This window comes from Coregonus clupeaformis, chromosome 11 (assembly GCF_020615455.1).
Source record: "Coregonus clupeaformis isolate EN_2021a chromosome 11, ASM2061545v1, whole genome shotgun sequence".
Taxonomy (NCBI): Eukaryota; Metazoa; Chordata; class Actinopteri; order Salmoniformes; family Salmonidae; genus Coregonus; species Coregonus clupeaformis.
This window is the reverse complement of record NC_059202.1, coordinates 8,020,627-8,043,376: the sequence shown is the minus strand read 5'-3', so window position 1 is coordinate 8,043,376 and position 22,750 is coordinate 8,020,627. Positions and strand designations below refer to the sequence as shown.

The 22,750-nt window shown below is 43.9% G+C and overlaps 1 protein-coding gene across 1 annotated transcript in view; it reads right to left on the bottom strand.

Moving 5' to 3' along the window:
• The window catches only part of LOC121576365 (SH3 and multiple ankyrin repeat domains protein 3), a 226,862-nt gene that overhangs the window by 57,558 nt on the left and 146,554 nt on the right, over nt 1-22,750 (bottom strand). The window contains exon 11 of the mRNA XM_045223640.1: nt 17,527-17,640. Coding sequence (XP_045079575.1) covers nt 17,527-17,640 — 114 coding nt within the window. The remainder of the gene's footprint in view (nt 1-17,526; nt 17,641-22,750) is intronic.

Sequence of the window (22,750 nt, the reverse complement as noted above, 5' to 3'; positions counted from 1 at the left end):
AACCCATTCTATTAAATTAGTCAAAACAGGAACATTTTACATCTGGCTAGAAATTAATAAGGAAATTATCTCAACAGAGAAAAATGTCCTTGTGTGCTACCTATATCCCCCCAACAGAATTCCCATACTTTAACGATGACAGCTTCTCCATCCAAGAGGGGGAGATCAACCATTTCCAGGCCCAGGGACATGTACTAGTCTGTGGCGACCTAATTGCCAGAACTAGACAAGAGCCTGACACCCTCAGCACACAGGGGTACAAACATCTATCTGGAGGTGAAAGCATTCCCTCCCCCATATGCCCCCCTAGACACAACTACGACAACATAACCAACAAAAACGGGTCACAACTCCTGCAGCTCTGTCGGACGCTGGGTATATACATAGTCAATGGTAGGCTTCGATGGGACTCCTACAGAAGGTACACATATAGCTCATGTCTTGGCAGTAGTACTGTAGACTACTTTATCACTGACCTCAACCCAGTCTCTTAGAGCGTTCACAGTCAGCCCACTGACACCCCTATCAGATCACAACAAAATCACACTCTACTTGAACAGAGCTACACTCAATCATGAGGAATCAAAGCCAAAGGAACTGAATAATATTAAGAAATGCTATAGATGGAAGGAAAGTAGTGTGGAAATCTACCAAAAAACTATTAGTTAGCAACAAATTCAATCCCTTCTAGACAATTTCCTGGACAAAATGTTTCACTGTAATAGTGAAGGTGTAAACTTGGCAGTAGAAAACCTAAACAGTATATTTGACCTCTCAGCTTCCCTATCAAATCAAAAAATGTCAAGCAGACAACCTAAGAAAAGTAACAACAATGACAAATGGTTTGATGAAGAATGCAAAACCCTAAGAAAGAACCTATCCAACCAAAAACTTAGAGACCCAGAAAACCTGAGCCTACGCCTTCACTATGGTGAATCACTAAAGCAGTACAGAAATACAATACGGAAAAAGAAGAAACAGCACGTCAGAAATCAGCTCAATGTAATTGAAGAATCCATAGAATCTAACCACTTCTGGGAAAATTGGGAATCTCTAAACAAACAACAACACAAAGAGTTATTTATCTAAAACAGAGATGTATGGATAAACCACTTCTCCAATCTTTTTGGCCCTGTAACAAAGAACAAACAGCAAAAACATATACAGTGGGGAGAACAAGTATTTGATACACTGCCGATTTTGCAGGTTTTCCTACTTACAAAGCATGTAGAGGTCTGTAATTTTTATCATAGGTACACTTCAACTGTGAGAGACGGAATCTAAAACAAAAATCCAGAAAATCACATTGTATGACTTTTAAGTAATTAATTTGCATTTTATTGATTGCATGACACAAATATTTGATCACCTACCAACCAGTAAGAATTCCGGCTCTCACAGACCTGTTAGTTTTTCTTTAAGAAGCCCTCCTGTTCTCCACTCATTACCTGTATTAACTGCACCTGTTTTAACTAGTTACCTGTATAAAAGACACCTGTCCACACACTCAATCAAACAGACTCCAACCTCTCCACAATGGCCAAGACCAGAGAGCTGTGTAAGGACATCAGGGATAAAATTGTAGACCTGCACAAGGCTGGGATGGGCTACAGGACAATAGGCAAGCAGCTTGGTGAGAATTATTAGAAAATGGAAGTAGTTCAAGATGACGGTCAATCACCCTCGGTCTGGGGCTCCATGCAAGATCTCACCTCGTGGGGCATCAATGATCATGAGGAAGGTGAGGGATCAGCACAGAACTACACGGCAATACCTGGTCAATGACCTGAAGAGAGCTGGGACCACAATCTCAAAGAAAACCATTAGTAACACACTACGCCGTCATGGATTAAAATCCTGCAGCGCACGCAAGGTCCCCCTGCTCAAGCCAGCGCATGTCCAGGCCCATCTGAAGTTTGCCAATGACCATCTGGATGATCCAGAGGAGGAATGGGAGAAGGTCATGTGGTCTGATGAGACAAAAATATAGCTTTTTGGGTCTAAACTCCACTCGCCGTGTTTGGAGGAAGAAGAAGGATGAGTACAACCCCAAGAACACCATCCCAACTGTGAAGCATGGAGGTGGAAACATCATTCTTTGGGGATGCTTTTCTGCAAAGGGGACAGGACGACTGCACCGTATTGAGGGGAGGATGGATGGGGCCATGGATCGCAATATCTTGGCCAACAACCTCCTTCCCTCAGTAAGAGCATTGAAGATGGGTCGTGGCTGGGTCTTCCAGCATGACAACGACCCAAAACACACTGCCAGGGCAACTAAGGAGTGGCTCCGTTAGAAGCATCTCAAGGTCCTGGAGTGGCCTAGCCAGTCTCCAGACCTGAACCCAATAGAAAATCTTTGGAGGGAGCTGAAAGTCCGTATTGCCCAGCGACAGCCCCGAAACCTGAAGGATCTGGAGAAGGTCTGTATGGAGGAGTGGGCCAAAATCCCTGCTGCAGTGTGTGCAAACCTGGTCAAGACCTACAGGAAACGTATGATCTCTGTAATTGCAAACAAAGGTTTCTGTACCAAATATTAAGTTCTGCTTTTCTGATGTATCAAATACTTATGTCATGCAATAAAATGGAAATTAATTACTTAAAAATCATACAATGTGATTTTCTGGATTTTTGTTTTAGATTCCGTCTCTCACAGTTGAAGTGTACCTATGATAAAAAAATTACAGACCTCTACATGCTTTGTAAGTAGGAAAACCTGCAAAATCGGCAGTGTATCAAATACTTGTTCTCCCCACTGTACATGATCAAATAAAAATCTTAGAATCAACTATTAAAGACCCCACTGGATTATCCAATTACATTGAATGAACTACAGGACAAAATACAAACCCTCCAACCCAAAAAGGCCTGTGGGGTTGATGGTATCCTAAATGAAATGATCAAATATACAGACCACAAATTCCAATTGGCCATACTTAAAATCTTTAACATCATCCTCAGCTCTGGCATATTCCCCAATATTTTGAACCAAGGACTGATCACCCCAATCCACAAAAAGTGGAGAATTCGAAAACAAATCCAATTTTGATAAACTCCCATATCTATTGGGTGAAATACCACAGTGTGCAATCACAGCAGCAAGATTTGTGACCTGTTGCCACAAGAAATGGGCATCCAGTGAAGAACAAACACCATTGTGACAACAACCTATATTAATGTTTATTTATTTACCGTTTTGTACTTTAACTATTTGCACATCATTACAACACTGTATATAGACAAAATATGACACTTTAAATGTCTTTATTCTTCTGGAACCTTTGTGAGTGTAATGTTTACTGTTTTTTATTGTTTAATTCACTTTTGTTTAATATCTATTTCACTTGGCTTGGCAATGTAAACATATGTTTCCCATGCCAATAAAGCCCCTTAAATTTTAATTTTAATTGAATTCAATTCAATTGAATTGAGAGAGAGAGAGAGATGTAAAGATAACTTTATTGGGTCTGGGAACCCACAACACAATAAACAGTCAAACAAACAAAAACATGGTTAAACATCAATTAAAAACACAACACCAAATCTTCCTCCACAGTAGCTAAACACAACAACCTCTGAATACCCCATATGCTCATAAACAGCCCAATGTTATTAACCAGTTTGTAATAGGCAAACTCAACCATCAGTCTCGCTGCCAACATCCCCTCCAGCATGCCCACCACATCCACAGACCCCTGTCCCCGAATACTGTTCTTTCATGTCTTCCAAATTGCTAATTTAGCTGCCCCTGACACAAAGTTAAGTAAGAGAATTACACCCCTTCGACTAAACCTGTACTTTGGCACAAGTATAAGCAGTTGGGAAGAGAAAACCTCTCCCAGAGCTGAGAACCAACTAGTGATCAAGTCAATCATCCCGACCAACCCGGGGCACTGTAAAAACATATGTGCCAGAGTTTCAGACTCAGCACAGAATGGACACCCTTCCCCAACAGTAGGATCCAGGTGTACCAGATGCGTGTTGGTGGCTATAGCTCCATGTATTATCCTCCTTTGGAGGTCAGCTGTCCTCTTATCAATAGGCAGTTTATATAAAGACCACCAACAGCCTTTTGGGGAGGCACCTGGACCAAACACACCCTTCCAGGGAAGAAGCACGGTGACACATTTACAAATATTATGTACATGGCCTTCTTTCCCACCGCCTTGAATTCCCCCAGCTCCAGGGTATCAGTAGGCAAAATGATCAGATCCCCGCTATTTCTCCCAGCTCCTCCAATGATCTGCTCAGATGACCCAGCTTGGTACACCCCACACCTAACAGGCATGAACGTAGGCTGGCTGAACCCATAGCACGGGACTGGATGACAGTGTTATAAAAAAGAGGCTCTTCAAAAAGCCACATCACTGGTGGCGTCCCGGCCTTACGGGACATGTCAAACTCTCCAAGCCTGCATAACAGACTCATAGAATAGAGTCAGGCCAGACAAATCACCCCCCTCTAGCTTTAAGAGGAAAAGCCCAAACAGCCCGCTCTCCTCATCAATGTATAGGCTGTATCGACCCAGCTAAAACCGTCACTGTACAACAGTCTCTGGGCTGCTTGAAGCCAGAAAGCCATGATCCTAGAAGAAATGTCCACCAGACCTTGCTCACCTTCGTGCAGTGGCAGGTACAGGGCTGCAGCTTTAATCCAATGTTGACCAGAAGAAATTGACAAGGGTTCTCTGAAGCTCTTGTATCTGGCTGTAAAATCATTAGTCTGTGCCACAGGGTAGAGGCAGCTAGGTTATTGGCTACCAGCACCCTTCCCCTATAAGACAGCTGGGTAGCCCCCATTTCCACCTAGACAATCTGGCACACACCTTCTCCACTACACCCTCCCAGTTCTTTTTTTTAAAGACGTCGGAGCCTAGAAAACCCCCCAAAGTTCATCCCATCTCTGCCCAACTGAAGCCCCCCTGGTAACCGTGGAGTGGACCCTATCTGAAGCTGACCTGCCCAAAGCGATTCACTCTTTTCCCAATTAACTCTAGCTGAGGAGGCCCCCTCATACACCTTTAGAGTGTTTGAGAGAACCTTAACATCCTCACCCCCTGTAATAAAAACTGTCACGTCATCTGCATACGCAGAGAGTGCTATCGTGGGACCCTTCATAACCCCTGGCACAGAGAAACCAGTAAGCCTCGCTCTTAAAAAAGAAAATATAACTGTCCTGAAATTGGGCATCCCTGCCTAATACCCCTATGGACAGGGATGGGGCAGCTCAAACCACCCCCCCCCACCTTCACCATACATGAGGCCCCAACATACAGTAAACTCATCCAAGACAAAAAAACATCCCCAAACCCAAAGGCTTTCATCGTTTTGAACAAGTACTGGTGGTCCACACGGTCAAAAGCCTTCTCCTGATCCAAAGAAAGCAAACCCACATTCACATCAGACAGTTTACAAATGTCTATAACATCTCTTATTAGAAACAAGTTATCAACAATAGAGCGGTCAGGTACACATTATGACTGGTCCATGTGGACCAACAGCTCCAGATATTCTTTCAACCTGTTTGAGAGACACTTAGATATCATTTTATATTCTGCACACAGCAATGCAACAGGTCGCCAGTTTTTTAAAAGAGCCAAATCCTCATTTTTTGGCAACAATGAAAGCACAGCACGTTGAAAGGATACAGGAAGAGAACCATCATGAAAAGATTCACACACCACTTCATGAAAATCCCCCCCAATAGACCCCCAAAAGTGCTTATAGAAATCAGATGGTAAACCATCGATGCCAGGGGCTCGGCCTGATGAGAGCTGCATAACTCCAGTGGACAGCTCCTGCAGAGTAATATCAGAGTCCAAAGCAGCTCTCTGCTCAGGGCCCAATTGAGGAAGTCCACGTAACAACTGTTCAGCACACAGAGGATCACAATCCTCTGCCTTATAGAGGGCAGAGTAGAAATCCACAGTCTGTTGGCGCATCTCACCTTCATCCGTGGTCACCTTCCCATCAAGGAGACGAAGGCAGACCATCTGTTTGTGTTGCAATGTCGACTGCCCTAGGTTAAACAGAAAAGTGCTAGGAGCATCCATATCCTTGAGGGTAGCAAAGCGAGACCTAATCAAAGCACCCTTTTCTCTTTCATTTAAAAAACGACCTCAGTTCATGTCTCTTGTCCTGTAAGTTCATGACTAGTCCGGGGTCATTCTGAGTGAGCAACTTCAATTCAATAGATTTTATGTCCTGTTCAAGGGCCCTGATAGTCTCTTTAACTTCAATACTAGACAGAGCAGTATACTGTTGACAAAACACATGTGTTTGGGCCTTCCCAACCTCCCACCATTGTCTCAAGGACTCAAAATTCCATTTAATAACCCTCAATTTTTCCCAAAACAACAAATACGTTTCACAAAACATGGCGTCATGTCATAACTTAACATTAAAATACCAATAAGGTGATGACCTTTGTGGACAGGACAAATGAATATCAACAGTAACAATATGGGGATCAGAAAACCCCACAGGAGTGATGTCACACCTTACAACCCTATCAGGAACTTTGTTAACTTTTAGCCAAGTGTACTGCCTAACTTTTGCATTTCTTACTCTCCACACATCAGAAAGCTCAAACTCAGTTAATAGACCAGACAGACAAGTAGCTGGAGTGCGATCAACAGTAAAATCCACTGTACAGTTCCAGTCCCCCCCTAAAAACATACACCTCTCTTGGTCACACTGTCTTAAGGTTTCCTTTATTTGATCAAATACAGCAATACACTCTGCACCCTCATTAGGAGCATAAACATTTTTTTTTAACTAACAAAAAACCCATAACATCCACCTTGACCAATAAAACCCGACCCTTGACAATCTCTGTTGTAGATACCACAGTCACCCCTAAGCCTGAGGAAAACAAAATTGCCACCCCAGCACTGAAATTAGTACCATGACTAAGTATATGCTAACCCTCCCACCACATATCCCAGAACCTCATTAGCCTCATCACTATGTATCTCCTCATCTAGATTGTAAATTGAGTCATCACCAGCTGCTATCATATCAACAGGCATATCAGAAATGTCCATATCCTTCTCCTGATCCTCCTCAACTGAGGCCACAGACCCCTGACTCCCCTCTGCCACATTCCTCTCAACACTCCCCACTTGCACCCCATCATTCGTACCAGGCATCTCCTCCACTGCCTGGGAGACTAGCTCCACCTGAACCCCTCCTGTACCCCATTACTTGTACTGGGCATCTCCTCACCAGTCTGGGGAAATAGCTCCCCAGATCCATCCTTACCTCCTATAACAATATCTTTCTGCTGCACATCAAATACTATGTTCCCCTCTGGTACAAGCTGCAACTCAGTACCCTAAACACAAACAACTTGTTCCTCAGCAACAGGTGCTTGTGGCTGCTCTACCACTGTTGGCCCACCTCTCCCTATAATCAGTGGGACCACCTGCGTCCCGCCCTCCGCATTCTCCCTTTTCGGGCAAGCATGTCGCTTATAGCCAACATCCCCACACTCAAAACCCTGTTGACTACTTGTACTAGCATAAGCCATATACAGTCTGTTGTCATACTTGACTCTAAACGATAACTCCAAAGTCTGCTCCGGTGAGTCCAAAAACATAAACACCTGTCGCCGAAACGACATAACCTGTTTCAGAGCCGGGTGTTTGCAACCCAGAGGGACAATTTTAATTGAACTTCCCAAACTGCAATAATTGGCGCTCCAATAGCTCATTGGAAATAGTAATCCTTGCACTCGCTCATACAATTCCAGAGAGAGAGAGAGAGAGAGAGAGAGAGAGAGAGAGAGAGAGAGAGAGAGAGAGAGAGAGAGAGAGAGAGAGAGAGAGAGAGAGAGAGAGAGAGAGAGAGAGAGAGAGAGAGAGAGAGAGATCTAATAATGTCAGTTCAAAACCAACACAGTTCTTACCAATACCATAGGTAAAGATAGGGCAACATTTAACCTGTTATTTACAGTAGGCCTATAGTTTACTTTTATAGATCTTGCAGTCCCAAAAATGAAAACTCTGCCCACCCTGTATGGTCAAGCTAGCTAATTCAAGTACACCGGAAGTAATTGATCAGGGATCCTGAGTGGCGCAGCGGTCTAAGGCACTACAGACCCGGGTTCGATCCCGGGCTACAGTATATCACAACCGGCCGCGATCTGGCGGCGCACAATTGGCCCAACGTCGTCCAGGTTCGGGGAGGGTTTGGCCGGGGTAGGCCGTCATTGTAAATAACAATTTGTTCTTAACTGACTTGCCTAGTTAAATAAAGGTACCAAAAAATATTTAAAGTATTTGACGTAAATATTTGATCCAGGTCTGGTTAATAGCTGTACATATCCCACTTACCCTGATAACGGCCATGACGCATAGAGTAGGGCTGCTCCGCCTTGACGACGGTTACTACCCCATCTATCCTACTGCAGAGAACTGGCAGGTCTGACACTAATACAGGGCAACAATCCATCCCGCCAGATCCTACTGCCTATCCATGACTCTACTACCCACACTGCTCCCAGCCGTCCATCACTAACTACTGTACTCCTACCACCACTGCTCCCAGCCGTCCATCACTAACTACTGTACTCCTACCACCACTGCTCCCAGCTGTCCATCACTAACTACTGTACTCCTACCACCACTGCTCCCAGCCGTCCATCACTAACTACTGTCCTCTTACCACCACTGCTCCCAGCCGTCCATCACTAACTACTGTACTCCTACCACCACTGCTCCCAGCCGTCCATCACTAACTACTGTACTCCTACCACCACTGCTCCCAGCCGTCCATCACTAACTACTGTACTCCTACCACCACTGCTCCCAGCCGTCCATCACTAACTACTGTACTCCTACCACCACTGCTCCCAGCCGTCCATCACTAACTACTGTACTCCTACCACCACTGCTCCCTCTGCTCTACTAGCTAGCTAGCTACTCCCACTGTCCACCAACCAAAACAATAGTACATTATAAACGGTGCACCCCTATCTACATACTGTATATGGCCCAGTACTCTTACCTAATGAATCTATAGCTACATCTACTTCACTACAGCTCTAACCAATCGCATCCACTCAACTATAGCTCTAGCCAATCACATTTAATCTACTATAACTGTAAACAATCCGGTCAACTAGCTGGAACAGTAATGCAACTGTAATGCACAGCAACTCCGATTGTAACTACGGCAGAGTTAGAGCAGATTATGACCTGGACTAATGTCCCTAACATCCCACTGATGCTGCGGGAGGGCAGTATTCCAGGTCACATCCAGCTGTCAATTCTTAAAATCCACATTCCTGTTGTCCCAAAAGCATTTCAAGGATCCTGTCAAGGAAAATGATATAGAAGCAATTCCACTTGGATTCCATGTAAATACGTCTCTATATCTTCTCAGAGTCCCTCTCTCCTATCTTTTAGCTGTCCGTCCTTCTTTCCTTTTCTCTCTAGTTCTGTGGTCAGCTATTTCCCTCTCTATATTGCTCCCTCACATATTCCTCGTCCTTTCTCTCTCCACCAGTCTCTCCCTCTCTCTCTTGTGTGTGTGTGTGTGTGTGTGTGTGTGTGTGTGTGTGTGTGTCTAAGGCAACACCTAAAAATACCTTGGTTCTCTTTAATAATTCAGTCAGATTCAGACAACAACTACTACTACTACTGTACAACATGTACAGTACATCTACCACATCGTCAGTAGTACAATAGCCATTAAGTCACTGTAAAGCATACACACACACACACACACGCACACGCACACAAAGTGTTGTACTGGGGCTGGGGTGAGAGTATAATTAGTCATGCCCTGTGGGAGGCATGTCTCAGCCACTTAACCTGTTCTGCTGTTAGAGGACAATCCTGTGTGTGTGTGTGCGCGTGTCAACTCGGCAGATGTGCCAAACACCATGTAGGTAATCTCAGTGTGTTTACAGGTGCGCGCACACACAACACACATATTCTGACAGCGTGTGTTTGTCCTCTGTAGTGTGTGGAACCATGACAGTACAAATTGGGCTTGGCTTTTGTCATTCAGTTTAGTCACCCAGTGTGTGCATGTGTGTGTGTGTGTCACCGTATGTGCTCATGGTCAAAAGTGATTTGTCTTTGCTCCACTGTGGGGCCTGATAGAGCTTTGATTCATTGTTCATATAGCACAACCATCTATTCTGATTTTATATGGATCTGTTTTCTCCCTCTCTCTGTCCGTCTCTCTCTCTCTGTGTGTGTGTGTGTCCATGTTGTTTGTGTGTGAATATGTCTTGGCCCTGCACACTTGACTGATTTCTGATGGAATGCAGAGACAGTGGCCATCACTCAGCTGACACACACACACAAACCCGCGTACGTGCTCACACACATGGGCACACACACCAACATACAGTGTGATATGTAAGGAAACAAGCCAATCCCTTGTGTCTGAAGGCTAAAGGGAGGGTGACCTCAACTGAATTACCAGTCAATAATACTGACTCAGCTAAATCACTAATGCTAAAGACATGTCCTCCTACTAGTGCTCTCTCCCCCTCCCCCTCTTTTTACTCCTCTCTTCCTCTTCTCTCTCCTCTCTCTCTAATAAGATGGATTAGTTGACTATGCTAATATCTCTGCTGACGCTGGTGGCTTTCAGGTAACACTGAGACTAAGAGTGTTACTAAGAGAGAAAGAGAGAAAGTGAGAAAGTGAGTGTGTGTGTGTGTGTGTGTGTGTCTGCGTGCATGTGTGTTCGGTGGTTTTATAATTAGCATATCTCACTTCTTCTTGTCCCTCTCTTTGCACTAACGTCTCTCATCATATCATCATTTCCTCCCATCAGTTCCTTTCTGTTAGAGAGGCGTGCTAACGTGGACTGATTAACATATGTGAATGACCTTGCTAACACAGCACTTTACACTCTTAGAAAAAAAGTTCCAAAAGGGTTCTTCGGCTGTCCCCATAGGATAACCCTTTTGTGTTCTATGTAGACCCCTCTGTGGAAAGGGTTCTACATGGAACCCAAAAAGGTTCTACCTGGAACCAAAAGGGTTCCATCTGGAACCAAAAAGGGTTATTCAAAGGGTTCTCCAATGGGGACAGTCAAAGAACCCGTTTAGGTTCAAGTCTAGATAGCACATTTTTTTCTAAGAGTTTAGAGCTTCTGTATGAGTGTGATTATTACTGTCTCATCTCAGAGCTCAGGTATCAAATGCAGCCCTAGCTAGTTAGATCTGTGTGTGTGTGTTTCTGCTAAAACTCCAAAACATGTCTGCTGGAAAATACCTTATGTGTCTCTATCTGCCCCTCACTTCTCTCAATGCCCACAGCTCCCCTCTTTTTCTTCTGCCTGCTCTCTCCTCTTTTCTCTCTTTCCCTTTCTCTTTCAACCATGACTCCCTTTTCTCTCCTGCTGCAGAGGTCCTTTGATTAGCATTCCAGGAGAGTAGAGAGGGTGTGAGAGAGAGGGAGCGAGCGAGGGAGGGAGAGAGGGAGGGAGAGAGAGGGAGAGAGGGAGGGAGGGAGGGGAGGAAGAAGTGACTCCCAAACTTTTTAATGGGCAGGCTAAAAATAGAGCAGTCTGTATCTGACTGGTGATTCGTAAGGCAGTGAGTCATTCAAGTACTCAGCACTGGGGAGGGAGGGCGGGAGGGAAGAGGAGAGAGAAGAGAGTGTATACATACAAAACCATTAAGAAATCTCAAGCCTTGTTGCTAATGTTACGTAGTTGCTAAAACTACCAGTAACACAACTTAGGGGGCTTTTACATATCCCGTTATGATCTGGATCCTGGAGCATTTGGTACCCTGATCCGCGCTATAAAGCGTGTGAAATTCAAACGAATCCTGGCTGAAACTAATCCTGGACCTGCATGAGTAGCGGGTCCAAGATGCAGACCAGAGTACCAGGTATTGTGATGTGGCAGTGCGAGTCGCATGTAACATTTTTGCCCAAAGTAAACAAGCTAGCTCACTAACGTCATGTAGAATGTGTGTCTTGCTAATCGCACCCAGGTCTTGTGAAAGCAAAACGTATTCTCAAAAAAAAAAAAAAAAAACATTCAAGGAAACCGAACCAGGGTACCGAATTTCATATGTGAAAACGTCCTTAGTTTATAAAGCTGTGATATCACCATACCATCCACAGTCACACACGTGCATGGCATGCGCACACACACACACACACACACACACACACACACACACACACACACACACACACGCAAAAGCAAACAAATGCAAACACCAATACACCCACAGCCAGCAGCATTTCACCACTGCATCACTCAATGTTGTGTTAATGAATTTAATCAATCAATATCCTTTTCTTTCTCTCTCTCATTCTCTCCATCAGTCTCTCCCTCCCTCCTTATCTTTCCCTCCCCTTCCCTTCATTCCTCTGTCCTGAATCACTTCCTTCTCTCCCTTAATCTCTTTCTCCCTTTCTTTATCTCTCTCTCTCCTACCTGCAGTAACTTATAAAGTGTAATCTCCAGATTGTTGTCCTCTTGGCGTGTGTGTGTGTGTGAGAGAGAGAGAGAGAGAGAGAGAGAGAGAGAGACCCATACAACCCATATTTATGTTTATTTATTTTCCCATTTGTACTTTAACTATTTGCACATTGTTACAACACTGTATATATACATAATATGACATTTGAAATGTCTTTATTCTTTTGAAACTTCTGAGTGTAATGTTTACTGTTAATATTTATTGTTTATTTCACTTTTGTTTACTATCTACTTCACTTGCTTTGGCAATGTTAACATACGTTTCCCATGCCAATAAAGCCCTTAAATTGAATTGAAATTGAATTGAGAGAAAGAGATAGACAGAGAGAGGTGTCACAATAAATAGGAGTGGTAGGAGTACAGTAGTTAGTGATGGACGGCTGGGAGCAGTGGTGGTAGGAGTACAGTAGTTAGTGATGGACAGCTGGGAGCAGTGGTGGTAGGAGTACAGTAGTTAGTGATGGACGGCTGGGAACAGTGGTGGTAGGAGTACAGTAGTTAGTGATGGACAGCTGGGAGCAGTGGTGGTAGGAGTACAGTAGTTAGTGATGGACGGCTGGGAGCAGTGTGGGTAGTAGAGTCATGGATAGGCAGTAGGATCTGGCGGGATGGATTGTTGCCCTGTATTAGTGTCAGACCTGCCAGTTCTCTGCAGTAGGATAGATGGGGTAGTAACCGTCGTCAAGGCAGAGCAGCCCTACTCTATGCGTCATGGCCGTTATCAGGGTAAGTGGGATATGTACAGCTATTAACCAGACCTGGATCAAATATTTACGTCAAATACTTTAAATATTTGTTGGTACCTTTATTTAACTAGGCAAGTCAGTTAAGAACAAATTGTTATTTACAATGACGGCCTACCCCGCCAAACCCTCCCCGAACCTGGGACGACGTTGGGCCAATTGTGCGCCGCCAGATCGCGGCCGGTTGTGATATACTGTAGCCCGGGATCGAACCCGGGTTTGTAGTGCCTTAGACCGCTGCGCCACTCAGGATCCCTGATCAATTACTTCCGGTGTACTTGAATTAGCTAGCTTGACCATACAGGGTGGGCAGAGTTTTCATTTTTGGGACTGCAAGATCTATAAAAGTAAACTATAGGCCTACTGTAAATAACAGGTTAAATGTTGCCCTATCTTTACCTATGGTATTGGTAAGAACTGTGTTGGTTTTGAACTGACATTATTAGCTCTCTCTCTCTCTCTCTCTCTCTCTCTCTCTCTCTCTCTCTCTCTCTCTCTCTCTCTCTCTCTCTCTCTCTCTCTCTCTCTCTCTCTCTCTCTCTCTCTCTCTCTCTCTCTCTCTCTCTCTCTCTCTCTCTCTCTCTCTCTCTCTCTCTCTCTCTCTCTCTCTCTCTCTCTCTCTCTCTCTCTCTCTCTCTCTCTCTCTCTCTCTCTCTATGACCACATCCTTACAGCCAAATCAAAACAGAGAGGTAATAAGGGGGAGAATGGGAGGGGGAGGGGACAAAAATATATATATAGAGAGACAGTTGGATAGATAAAGGAGATGGGACAGTGAGTCATGACACAGGGTTGATGTATAGGAGCAGAGAGACACTCGCTTTTGCAGCTTCTAAATTTGACGTTTGGAGAAATGTGGAAAAACGTCTAATTCTGCAGTGAGAATGTGAGAGCTTGTAGATAGAGGAGCCTGCAGCACAGTCAGTTACTCAAACACACTCTGATTTGTGGAACACAACAACTTCAATACAACTACACCCTCACGTACACATGGGTAACACACACACACACACACACACACACAGGGAGCAGTGTTGTTTGGGTTAGTTCATTGTAGACAGGGCTGTCTTTCCTGCTTCACTGAGCTGAGATATACTGCGTGACTGTCAGTGACGCCTCAATGCTTACCTTCAGGTAAACAAGGATATTTGTGTGTGGTGTTTGTCTGAGTGTGTGTGTGCTTGTGTCTACATGTGTGAGTGTGTGTCTGAGTTTGTGTGTGTGTCCTCTAGTATATTACCTATTAATTCATCACTATTGAAACATCTGTAATACATATAACTCCTTCAAAAACAACTGTGTATCACCAACTGTTGAGTTTCAACAATTACTATTCAGCTAGACTTATTTATTGCACCAAAATCATTTGTTGAGTTAATATTCAACAATCTAAGAAAAACACAACGTTTCTGTACTTCAATACCCAATGGAAAGAAGTGAAGGAGAAGGAGAACTGGAGGGAGAGAGGAGGGAAACAGAGAGAGAGGAGGGGGAAGAGACAAATAAAGGATAGAGAGAGAACGAGAGTGAGAGAGAAAGAGGAGGGAGGGAGGGAGAGGGGGGAAACAGCAAGAGAGGAGAGGGAATACGGAAACACAGGAGGGAGAGGAGAAAAATCAGAGACAGAGAGCTGCCTGATCATCTCTTCTCCTCTGTCTTTTAGTAGATCCTCCCTCATTCTTCTCCCTCACTATCTCACTCCCTCCCCTCCTTCCTCTCCATATCTCCCCACAATGCATTTACAGTGGGGAAAAAAAGTATTTAGTCAGCCACCAATTGTGCAAGTTCTCCCACTTAAAAAGATGAGAGAGGCCTGTAATTTTCATCATAGGTACAACTCAACTATGACAGACAAAATGAGAATTTTTTTCTCCAGAAAATCACATTGTAGGATTTTTAATGAATTTATTTGCAAATTATGGTGGAAAATAAGTATTTGGTCAATAACAAAAGTTTCTCAATACTTTGTTATATACCCTTTGTTGGCAATGACACAGGTCAAATGTTTTCTGTAAGTCTTCACAAGGTTTTCACACACTGTTGCTGGTATTTTGGCCCATTCCTCCATGCAGATCTCCTCTAGAGCAGTGATGTTTTGGGGCTGTCGCTGGGCAACACGGACTTTCAACTCCCTCCAAAGATTTTCTATGGGGTTGAGATCTGGAGACTGGCTAGGCCACTCCAGGACCTTGAAATGCTTCTTACGAAGCCACTCCTTCGTTGCCCGGGCGGTGTGTTTTGGATCACTGTCATGCTGAAAGACCCAGCCACGTTTCATCTTCAATGCCCTTGCTGATGGAAGGAGGTTTTCACTCAAAATCTCACGATACATGGCCCCATTCATTCTTTCCTTTACACGGATCAGTCGTCCTGGTCCCTTTGCAGAAAAACAGCCCCAAAGCATGATGTTTCCACCCCCATGCTTCACAGTAGGTATGGTGTTCTTTGGATGCAACTCAGCATTCTTTGTCCTCCAAACACGACGAGTTGAGTTTTTACCAAAAAGTTATATTTTGGTTTCATCTGACCATATGACATTCTCCCAATCCTCTTCTGGATCATCCAAATGCACTCTAGCAAACTTCAGACGGGCCTGGACATGTACTGGCTTAAGCAGGGGGACACGTCTGGCACAGCAGGATTTGAGTCCCTGGCGGCGTAGTGTGGTAGGCTTTGTTACTTTGGTCCCAGCTTTCTGCAGGTCATTCACTAGGTCCCCCGTGTGGTTCTGGGATTTTTGCTCACCGTTCTTGTGATCATTTTGACCCCACGGGGTGAGATCTTGCGTGGAGCCCCAGATCGAGGGAGATTATCAGTGGTCTTGTATGTCTTCCATTTCCTAATAATTGCTCCCACAGTTGATTTCTTCAAACCAAGCTGCTTACCTATTGCAGATTCAGTCTTCCCAACCTGGTGCAGGTCTACAATTTTGTTTCTGGTGTCCTTTGACAGCTCTTTGGTCTTGGCCATAGTGGAGTTTGGAGTGTGACTGTTTGAGGTTGTGGACAGGTGTCTTTTATACTGATAACAAGTTCAAACAGGTGCCATTAATACAGGTAACGAGTGGAGGACAGAGGAGCCTCTTAAAGAAGAAGTTACAGTTCTGTGAGAGCCAGAAATCTTGCTTGTTTGTAGGTGACCAAAAACGTATTTTCCACCATAATTTGCAAATAAATTCATAAAAAATCCTACAATGTGATTTTCTGGAGAAAAAAAATCTCAATTTGTCTGTCATAGTTGACGTGTACCTATGATGAAAATTACAGGCCTCTCTCATCTTTTTAAGTGGGAGAACATGCACAATTGGTTGCTGACTAAATACTTTTTTCCCCCACTGTAAATGGTGTATTTAGTCCCCCCTTTTCTCACCCTCTCACCCAGGCACTCTCTCCTCACCCCTCCTGACCCCTGATCCCATCAGGGGACAGGATTCCTCAAGTGGTATTGAGGGGAAAGACAAGAGACATTCCCATTTCCACAAAACCCTCCCTAGACACACCCTCAGACCCCTTTCCAGAACACCTCTACCCATCCCACTGCTCTATAGGTAGGAGCTGCACCAGTGGGTTCCTAATGGGACTTGTGGTGTTCTGCTCAGACAGTAGTGTGATTCAGACAGCCTGTTTAACACACACTCTGTGATGGAGAAGGTTCAGACCACCTGTTTACCCATAAACCAATCTAACCATGCAGAGATAGAGAGTACATTAATGAATGCAACATGTACAGTATGTTTTCCCTTTTTATGGGCTCTGTTGTCCTTGTTTATTGTCACATACACCGGATAGGTGCAGTGAAATGTGTTTTTTTACAGGATTAGCCATAGTAGTACGGCACCCCTGGAGCAAAATAGGGTGAATTGCCTTGCCCAAAGGCACTTCAACAGATTGTTTCACCTTGTCAGCTCAGGTATTTGAACCAGCGACCTTTCGGTTACTGGCCCAATGCTCTAACCAATAGGCTACCTGTCTAAGTGAGACAGATGGTGCATTCATCATGGTGGGAAAGGTTTGACACCTCAACAGTGTGTGTGGGTGGAGAGGATGTGATTATGAGCATCTTCAGGTGTGTGTGTGTGTGTGTGCGTGCGTGCGTGTGGGAGTGTGTGTGTCCACAGTCAGTATACACATTAGAGGTCAGCATACATAGTATTGTACATACATGGCTGAATCAGCATCTTGGACAGCACCCATAGTTCCACCAGCCTGTTCAGCGCTGTGGACAGGGCTAGCGAGCCAAAGTAACTTTACACTGTGAAGAGTGAGAGAGTGTGTGTTGTACAGAGCTGTCTGTGTGTGTGTGTGTTCTCCAGTCATTACCTAGCCGAGGGTCGTACTGTCTCATCTGAACCTCCTCCACACAGTCGGCAGGGAACCAGCCTGTTCTCCCCTTGACCGTGCCCTCCCAGAAGCCTCCTTCTCCTATACTCAACACTGACACGGGGGGAGAGACAGAGACACAGAGACAGAGAGACAGAGAGAAAAAGTTAACTACAGCATATGTACAGTTCATTGCAGGTTAACAGATACAGATGTGTCTCCATTGTGGCTGAAAGGGAAGTATGTCACAGAACGTTGAGTGGAGTAAGTTGTAAGTTCATAATCACAGAGTCAGTTCTTGTATCCTGTGGATAAAGTGGACACAATTAAATGTTTTTATTTACATTTTAACCTTTATTTAAGACCAGTTTTTCATTTCATTTCCTCAAAATAACAGACGCAAACCCAACACTGGCAATCGCTTAGTAGCTAGCCATTAAATTGCATGACAATGGTTTGTGTGTGTTCTTAGCCAAGGAAGGCATTTGGTGTGTGTGTCTTAGTGTGTGTTTTCTTGTGTATGTGTGTGTGTGTGTGTGTGTGTACATGTGTAAGTGCGTGCGTGTGCCCTGCCGTGGTAATTAGAGATGAATGTATGGTTGATATTAATCTTCGCTGCAGGACTGAGGCAAGCGCTCATTTCCACAAAGATCATCCATTACCCCATCACACACACGCTAATATACACATTCCTTACACACAGGCTAACAAGAAGGCTAAGGAGCTGGACATACACAAATATCGACACACACACACACATAAACAAACACCAGCTGGAACTCTGGCTGTGTTCTAGTGAGCCCTCATCCTTCCATGGTTGCTAGGTTACGGCAAAGTCAGGTTGCAGCATGTGTCTGCTTTGGAGAATGTTAGAATGTTGGGATGTTAACCTATTGGAATGTTAACATGTTGGATTGTTAGGATGTCGGAATGTGCTACCCGATTTTTCCTGAATAGGAGGATACATTTCCCAATCTCACTTTGTGAGCGAAAGTTGATTTCTTATATCTCAGGACAGGTGACTTCAACATAGGTTGGAAACTGCACTAGCACTTCACTAGCCTGCTAGTACACATCTGCTACCTTAGCATGGAGAATCCAGCATAGAACCAGACGCCCAGAGTCCCAGAGCTCCAAGCAAAGGTAGGGCTCACTCTGATCGGATAGAGGAGCTGCATCAACTCCTTCTCCTGGAGGAAACCTGCTGTTATCCCTCTCTCTGATCACAGCTTAAACCTGCTTCACTGTGTCAGTCTCCTGGGTATACTCCCTCTATGCCTTTCCCTGTCCTTTAGCTTGGCATACAACCATTACACAGCACTAAGCCATTACTTGCCTTCACTCTATCCAGAAATGTCTCAACAGTGAAACATGGTAGACCTTCAGGGAACTGACACACACACACACACCCCATCATCTCTAATTCCCCTTCTTCAGCTGAATACACCCGAGATAGCTGTAATCAAGGACCAGGAAATCAGCCTGCCAATTACTAGACAGCCACAGGAACCATGATGATAAGCTCCTCAATAACCCCAGAGCGTTGCATCACCACTTAAAGATGCAGTCTGGGATCGTAAGCACAACATATTCATAACATAGTATACGAATTGGATTCGTAACGTATCCTGTTTTGGCTCGAGCACCACTTTCAAAACTACTGGCAAAAATTATATAAAAGTTCTGGAGCATAACTTTAATCCTCTCTCTGACATCAACTCACATCACACATCAACATTCATACTTCAGTTCAAATTCAACGTTACATCTCTGAGTCACTTCAAACTAACATCCCAAATCACATGAACATTGTATTTTATTCATGACCACTATAGTCCACTATTGTTGAACGTCTATTTTGATGAATGTCAGAAGGCATACTAAAATATTGGAGATAGAAATGATAAAAAGGTGACACTTTACAAGCAGTGTGAATGAACCATCAGTATCCTTTGGAGTCATGTTTTCTATTACAACACAACATGAATGCATTATTTTTCAACCACTAACGTCTGCTCAAAATGACATGCTGAACTAGAGATTAGAGCGGGAGGACACAAATCCAAAAAGTATTTCTGTTTGGTTCTGCTCTCCATCACTCAGTCACAAAACATGAGCCAACGAGTTAACAGTGTGCTTCATGCGGCAGGCTCACAACTCAAACTGGAAAAGGTTTTTTCGCTTTTCATGTAAAACAATTTCCTCGTCTTTACTCTGCGAGGAGTGTGTGTGTATGTGTGTGTGTGTGTGTTTGAACACCATGAAATAAGACCCCTGACAGTGCCGCTACCACAACCAGACTGCGACCAAAGATCACTCTGGAGCGCGGAGAGAGAAAGAAAAAAGAAAGAGAGAACAGGGTAAGTGTGAGTGAAGGCTGATGAAATACACTCAAATAACCCTGGTACCCACACACATACACACAAACACACATACACACGTACACACAAACACACATACACATCAACACACACACGGTTTTAGGAGCGGCACCTTTATAGTGCCACTGTCCAAACCAAATCAAATCAAATCAAATTGGTTGCGTACACATATTTGCAGACATTGCCGCAGGTGCAGCTAAATGCTTGTGTGTCTAGCTCCAACAGGGCAGTAATACATAGCAGTACAAAACAATACAAACAAATCCCCAAAATTAAAATTAAGAAATTAAGAAATATCAGAATGAGCAATGTCAGAGTATATATAAATAATGGTGTGTATAGAACGTATGGACAGTTAAGTGATAATGCTTGAGAAGCCAGTGTTTGGAGGATATATTGGCACGGAGGTTGTTAGGCCCGAGACAAAGTCAGTATATCCTCCAAACACCGGCTTTGAGGGCATTATCACTTGGTAACAATGGGTTACCAACAAATTCAAATAATGATCGACATATTTTCATTAAAAACGCTATTTTGATGAATTTATTCATACTATTTCATCCTTCCACAAGATATAGTCCCGACACAAATCTAGGGTTGCTACCCAAGCTGGCTGGTCGTTAGTTTTATCGGTTCGGTTGCCAGAGACGCGACCCAGTCATTCAGTCTTTTTGTTCTGTATCTATGGACGCAACCCAGTCATTCATTCTAAATGTTCCATTTCCATATTGGCTGGCAACGTTCTTATCCCTTGCTTGCTTGCTAGCTAGCCAACTACGGCGAACTTACAGTCACATCTAACAGTGCAGCCAGAAAGCAACGAAGTAGCTGAATTTGCATTTGTTTAAGCTGTTTTCTATTGACATTAATGATGATGCTGATTCATTATTTCGACTGGCTAAGAAAAGATGCCTACCTGTATGTCTCATCCCGACACCTGACACGGTCATTACTATGGGACAGCTGGAGATCGAATTTGAATATTGAAACAATTTGCAAATGTAGGAGAGACAGACAGCAAGATTTATACAAATCCCTGCTGTTGAAAACTAAATGTTAGTCTAAAAGAAATGTGAGATAATGTCTAGATGCTTTTTATAGTGGAGATCAAGTTTATAAATTGCCTGGCAGGGTTGATGAGACAGTAGATTGCGCCGTCAGATTGAACAGAGTAAATAGGCATTTTAAAGTCATAGATTTAGCCGGTGGAAACTTGTGCAATAGACACCGGCTGGAATGCGGTTTTAACCAATCAGCATTCAGGATTAGACCCACCCGTTGTATAATATATGAATAGAAAAGGTGTGTACAGCAGTAGTTATATAAGATGAACCATGACTAGAATATAGTATATATACTGAACAAAAATCTAAACGCAACATGCAACAATTTAAAGTTTTTACTGAGTTACAGCTCATATAAGAAAATCAGTCAATTTAAAGAAATTCATTAGGCCCTAATCTATGGATTTCACATGATTGGGAATACAGATATGCATCTGTTGGTCACAGATACTGTACATAACAAAAGTAGGGGTGTGAATCAGAAAACTAGTCAGTATCTGGTGTGACCACCATTTGCCTCATGCAGCACGACACATCTCCTTCACATAGAGCTGATCAGGCTGTTGATTGTGGCCTGTGGAATGTTGTCCAACAATGGCTGTGCGAAGTTGCTGGATATTGGTGGGAACTGGAACACGCTGTCATACACGTCGATCCAGAGCATCCCAAACATGCTCAATGGGAGACATGTCTGGTGAGTATGCAGGCCATGGAAGAACTGGGACATTTTCAGCTTCCAGAAATTGTGTACAGATCATTGCGACATGGGGCTGTGCATTATCATGCCGAAACATGAGGTGATGGTAGCGGATGAATGGCACGACAATGGGCCTCAGGATCTCGTCACAGTATCTCTGTGCATTAAAATTGCTATCACTAAAATGCAATTGTGTTCGCTGTCTGTAGCTTATGCCCATACCAGAACCCCATCGCCACCATGGGTCACTCTGTTCACAACGTTGACATCAGCAAAACGCTCGCCCACACGACGCCATACACGTGGTCTGCGGTTGTGAGGCTGGTTGGACGAACTGCCAAATTCTCTAAAACGACGTTGGAGGCGGCTTATGGTAGAGAAATGAACATTAAATGATCTGGCAACAGCTCTTCTGGACATTCCTGCAGTCAGCATGCCAATTGCACGCTCCCTCAAAACTTGAGACATCTGTGGCATTGTGTTGTGTGACAAAACTGCACATTTTAGAGTGGCCTTTTATTGTCCCCAGCACAAGTTGCACCTGTGTAATGATCAAGCTGTTTAATCAGCTTCTTGATATGCTACACCTGTCAGGTGGATGGATTATCTTGGCAAAGGAGAAATGCTCACTAACAGGGATATAAACAAATTTGTGCACAAAATTTGAGAGAAATAAGCTTTTTGTGCGTATAGAACATTTCTGGGATCTTTAATTTCAGCTCATGGAACATGGGACCAACACTTTACATGTTTCATTGTATATTTTTGTTCAGTTCAAAGTGGGTAAAATAGTATGTAACATTATTAAAGTGACCAGTGTTCAATGGCTATGTACATAGGACAGCAGTCTCTAATGTGCAGGGTTGAGTACCAGGTGGTAGCCGGCTAGTAACAGTGACTAAGGTTCAGGGCAAGTTAATGGGTGGAGGCCGGCTAGTGGTGACTATTTAACAGTCTGATGGCCTGGAGATAGAAGTTGTTTTTCAGTCTCTCGGTTCCAGCTTTGATGCACCTAAACTGTCTCCGCCTTCTAGATGGTAGCGGGGTGAACATGCCATGGTTCGGGTGGCTGAGGTCCTTGA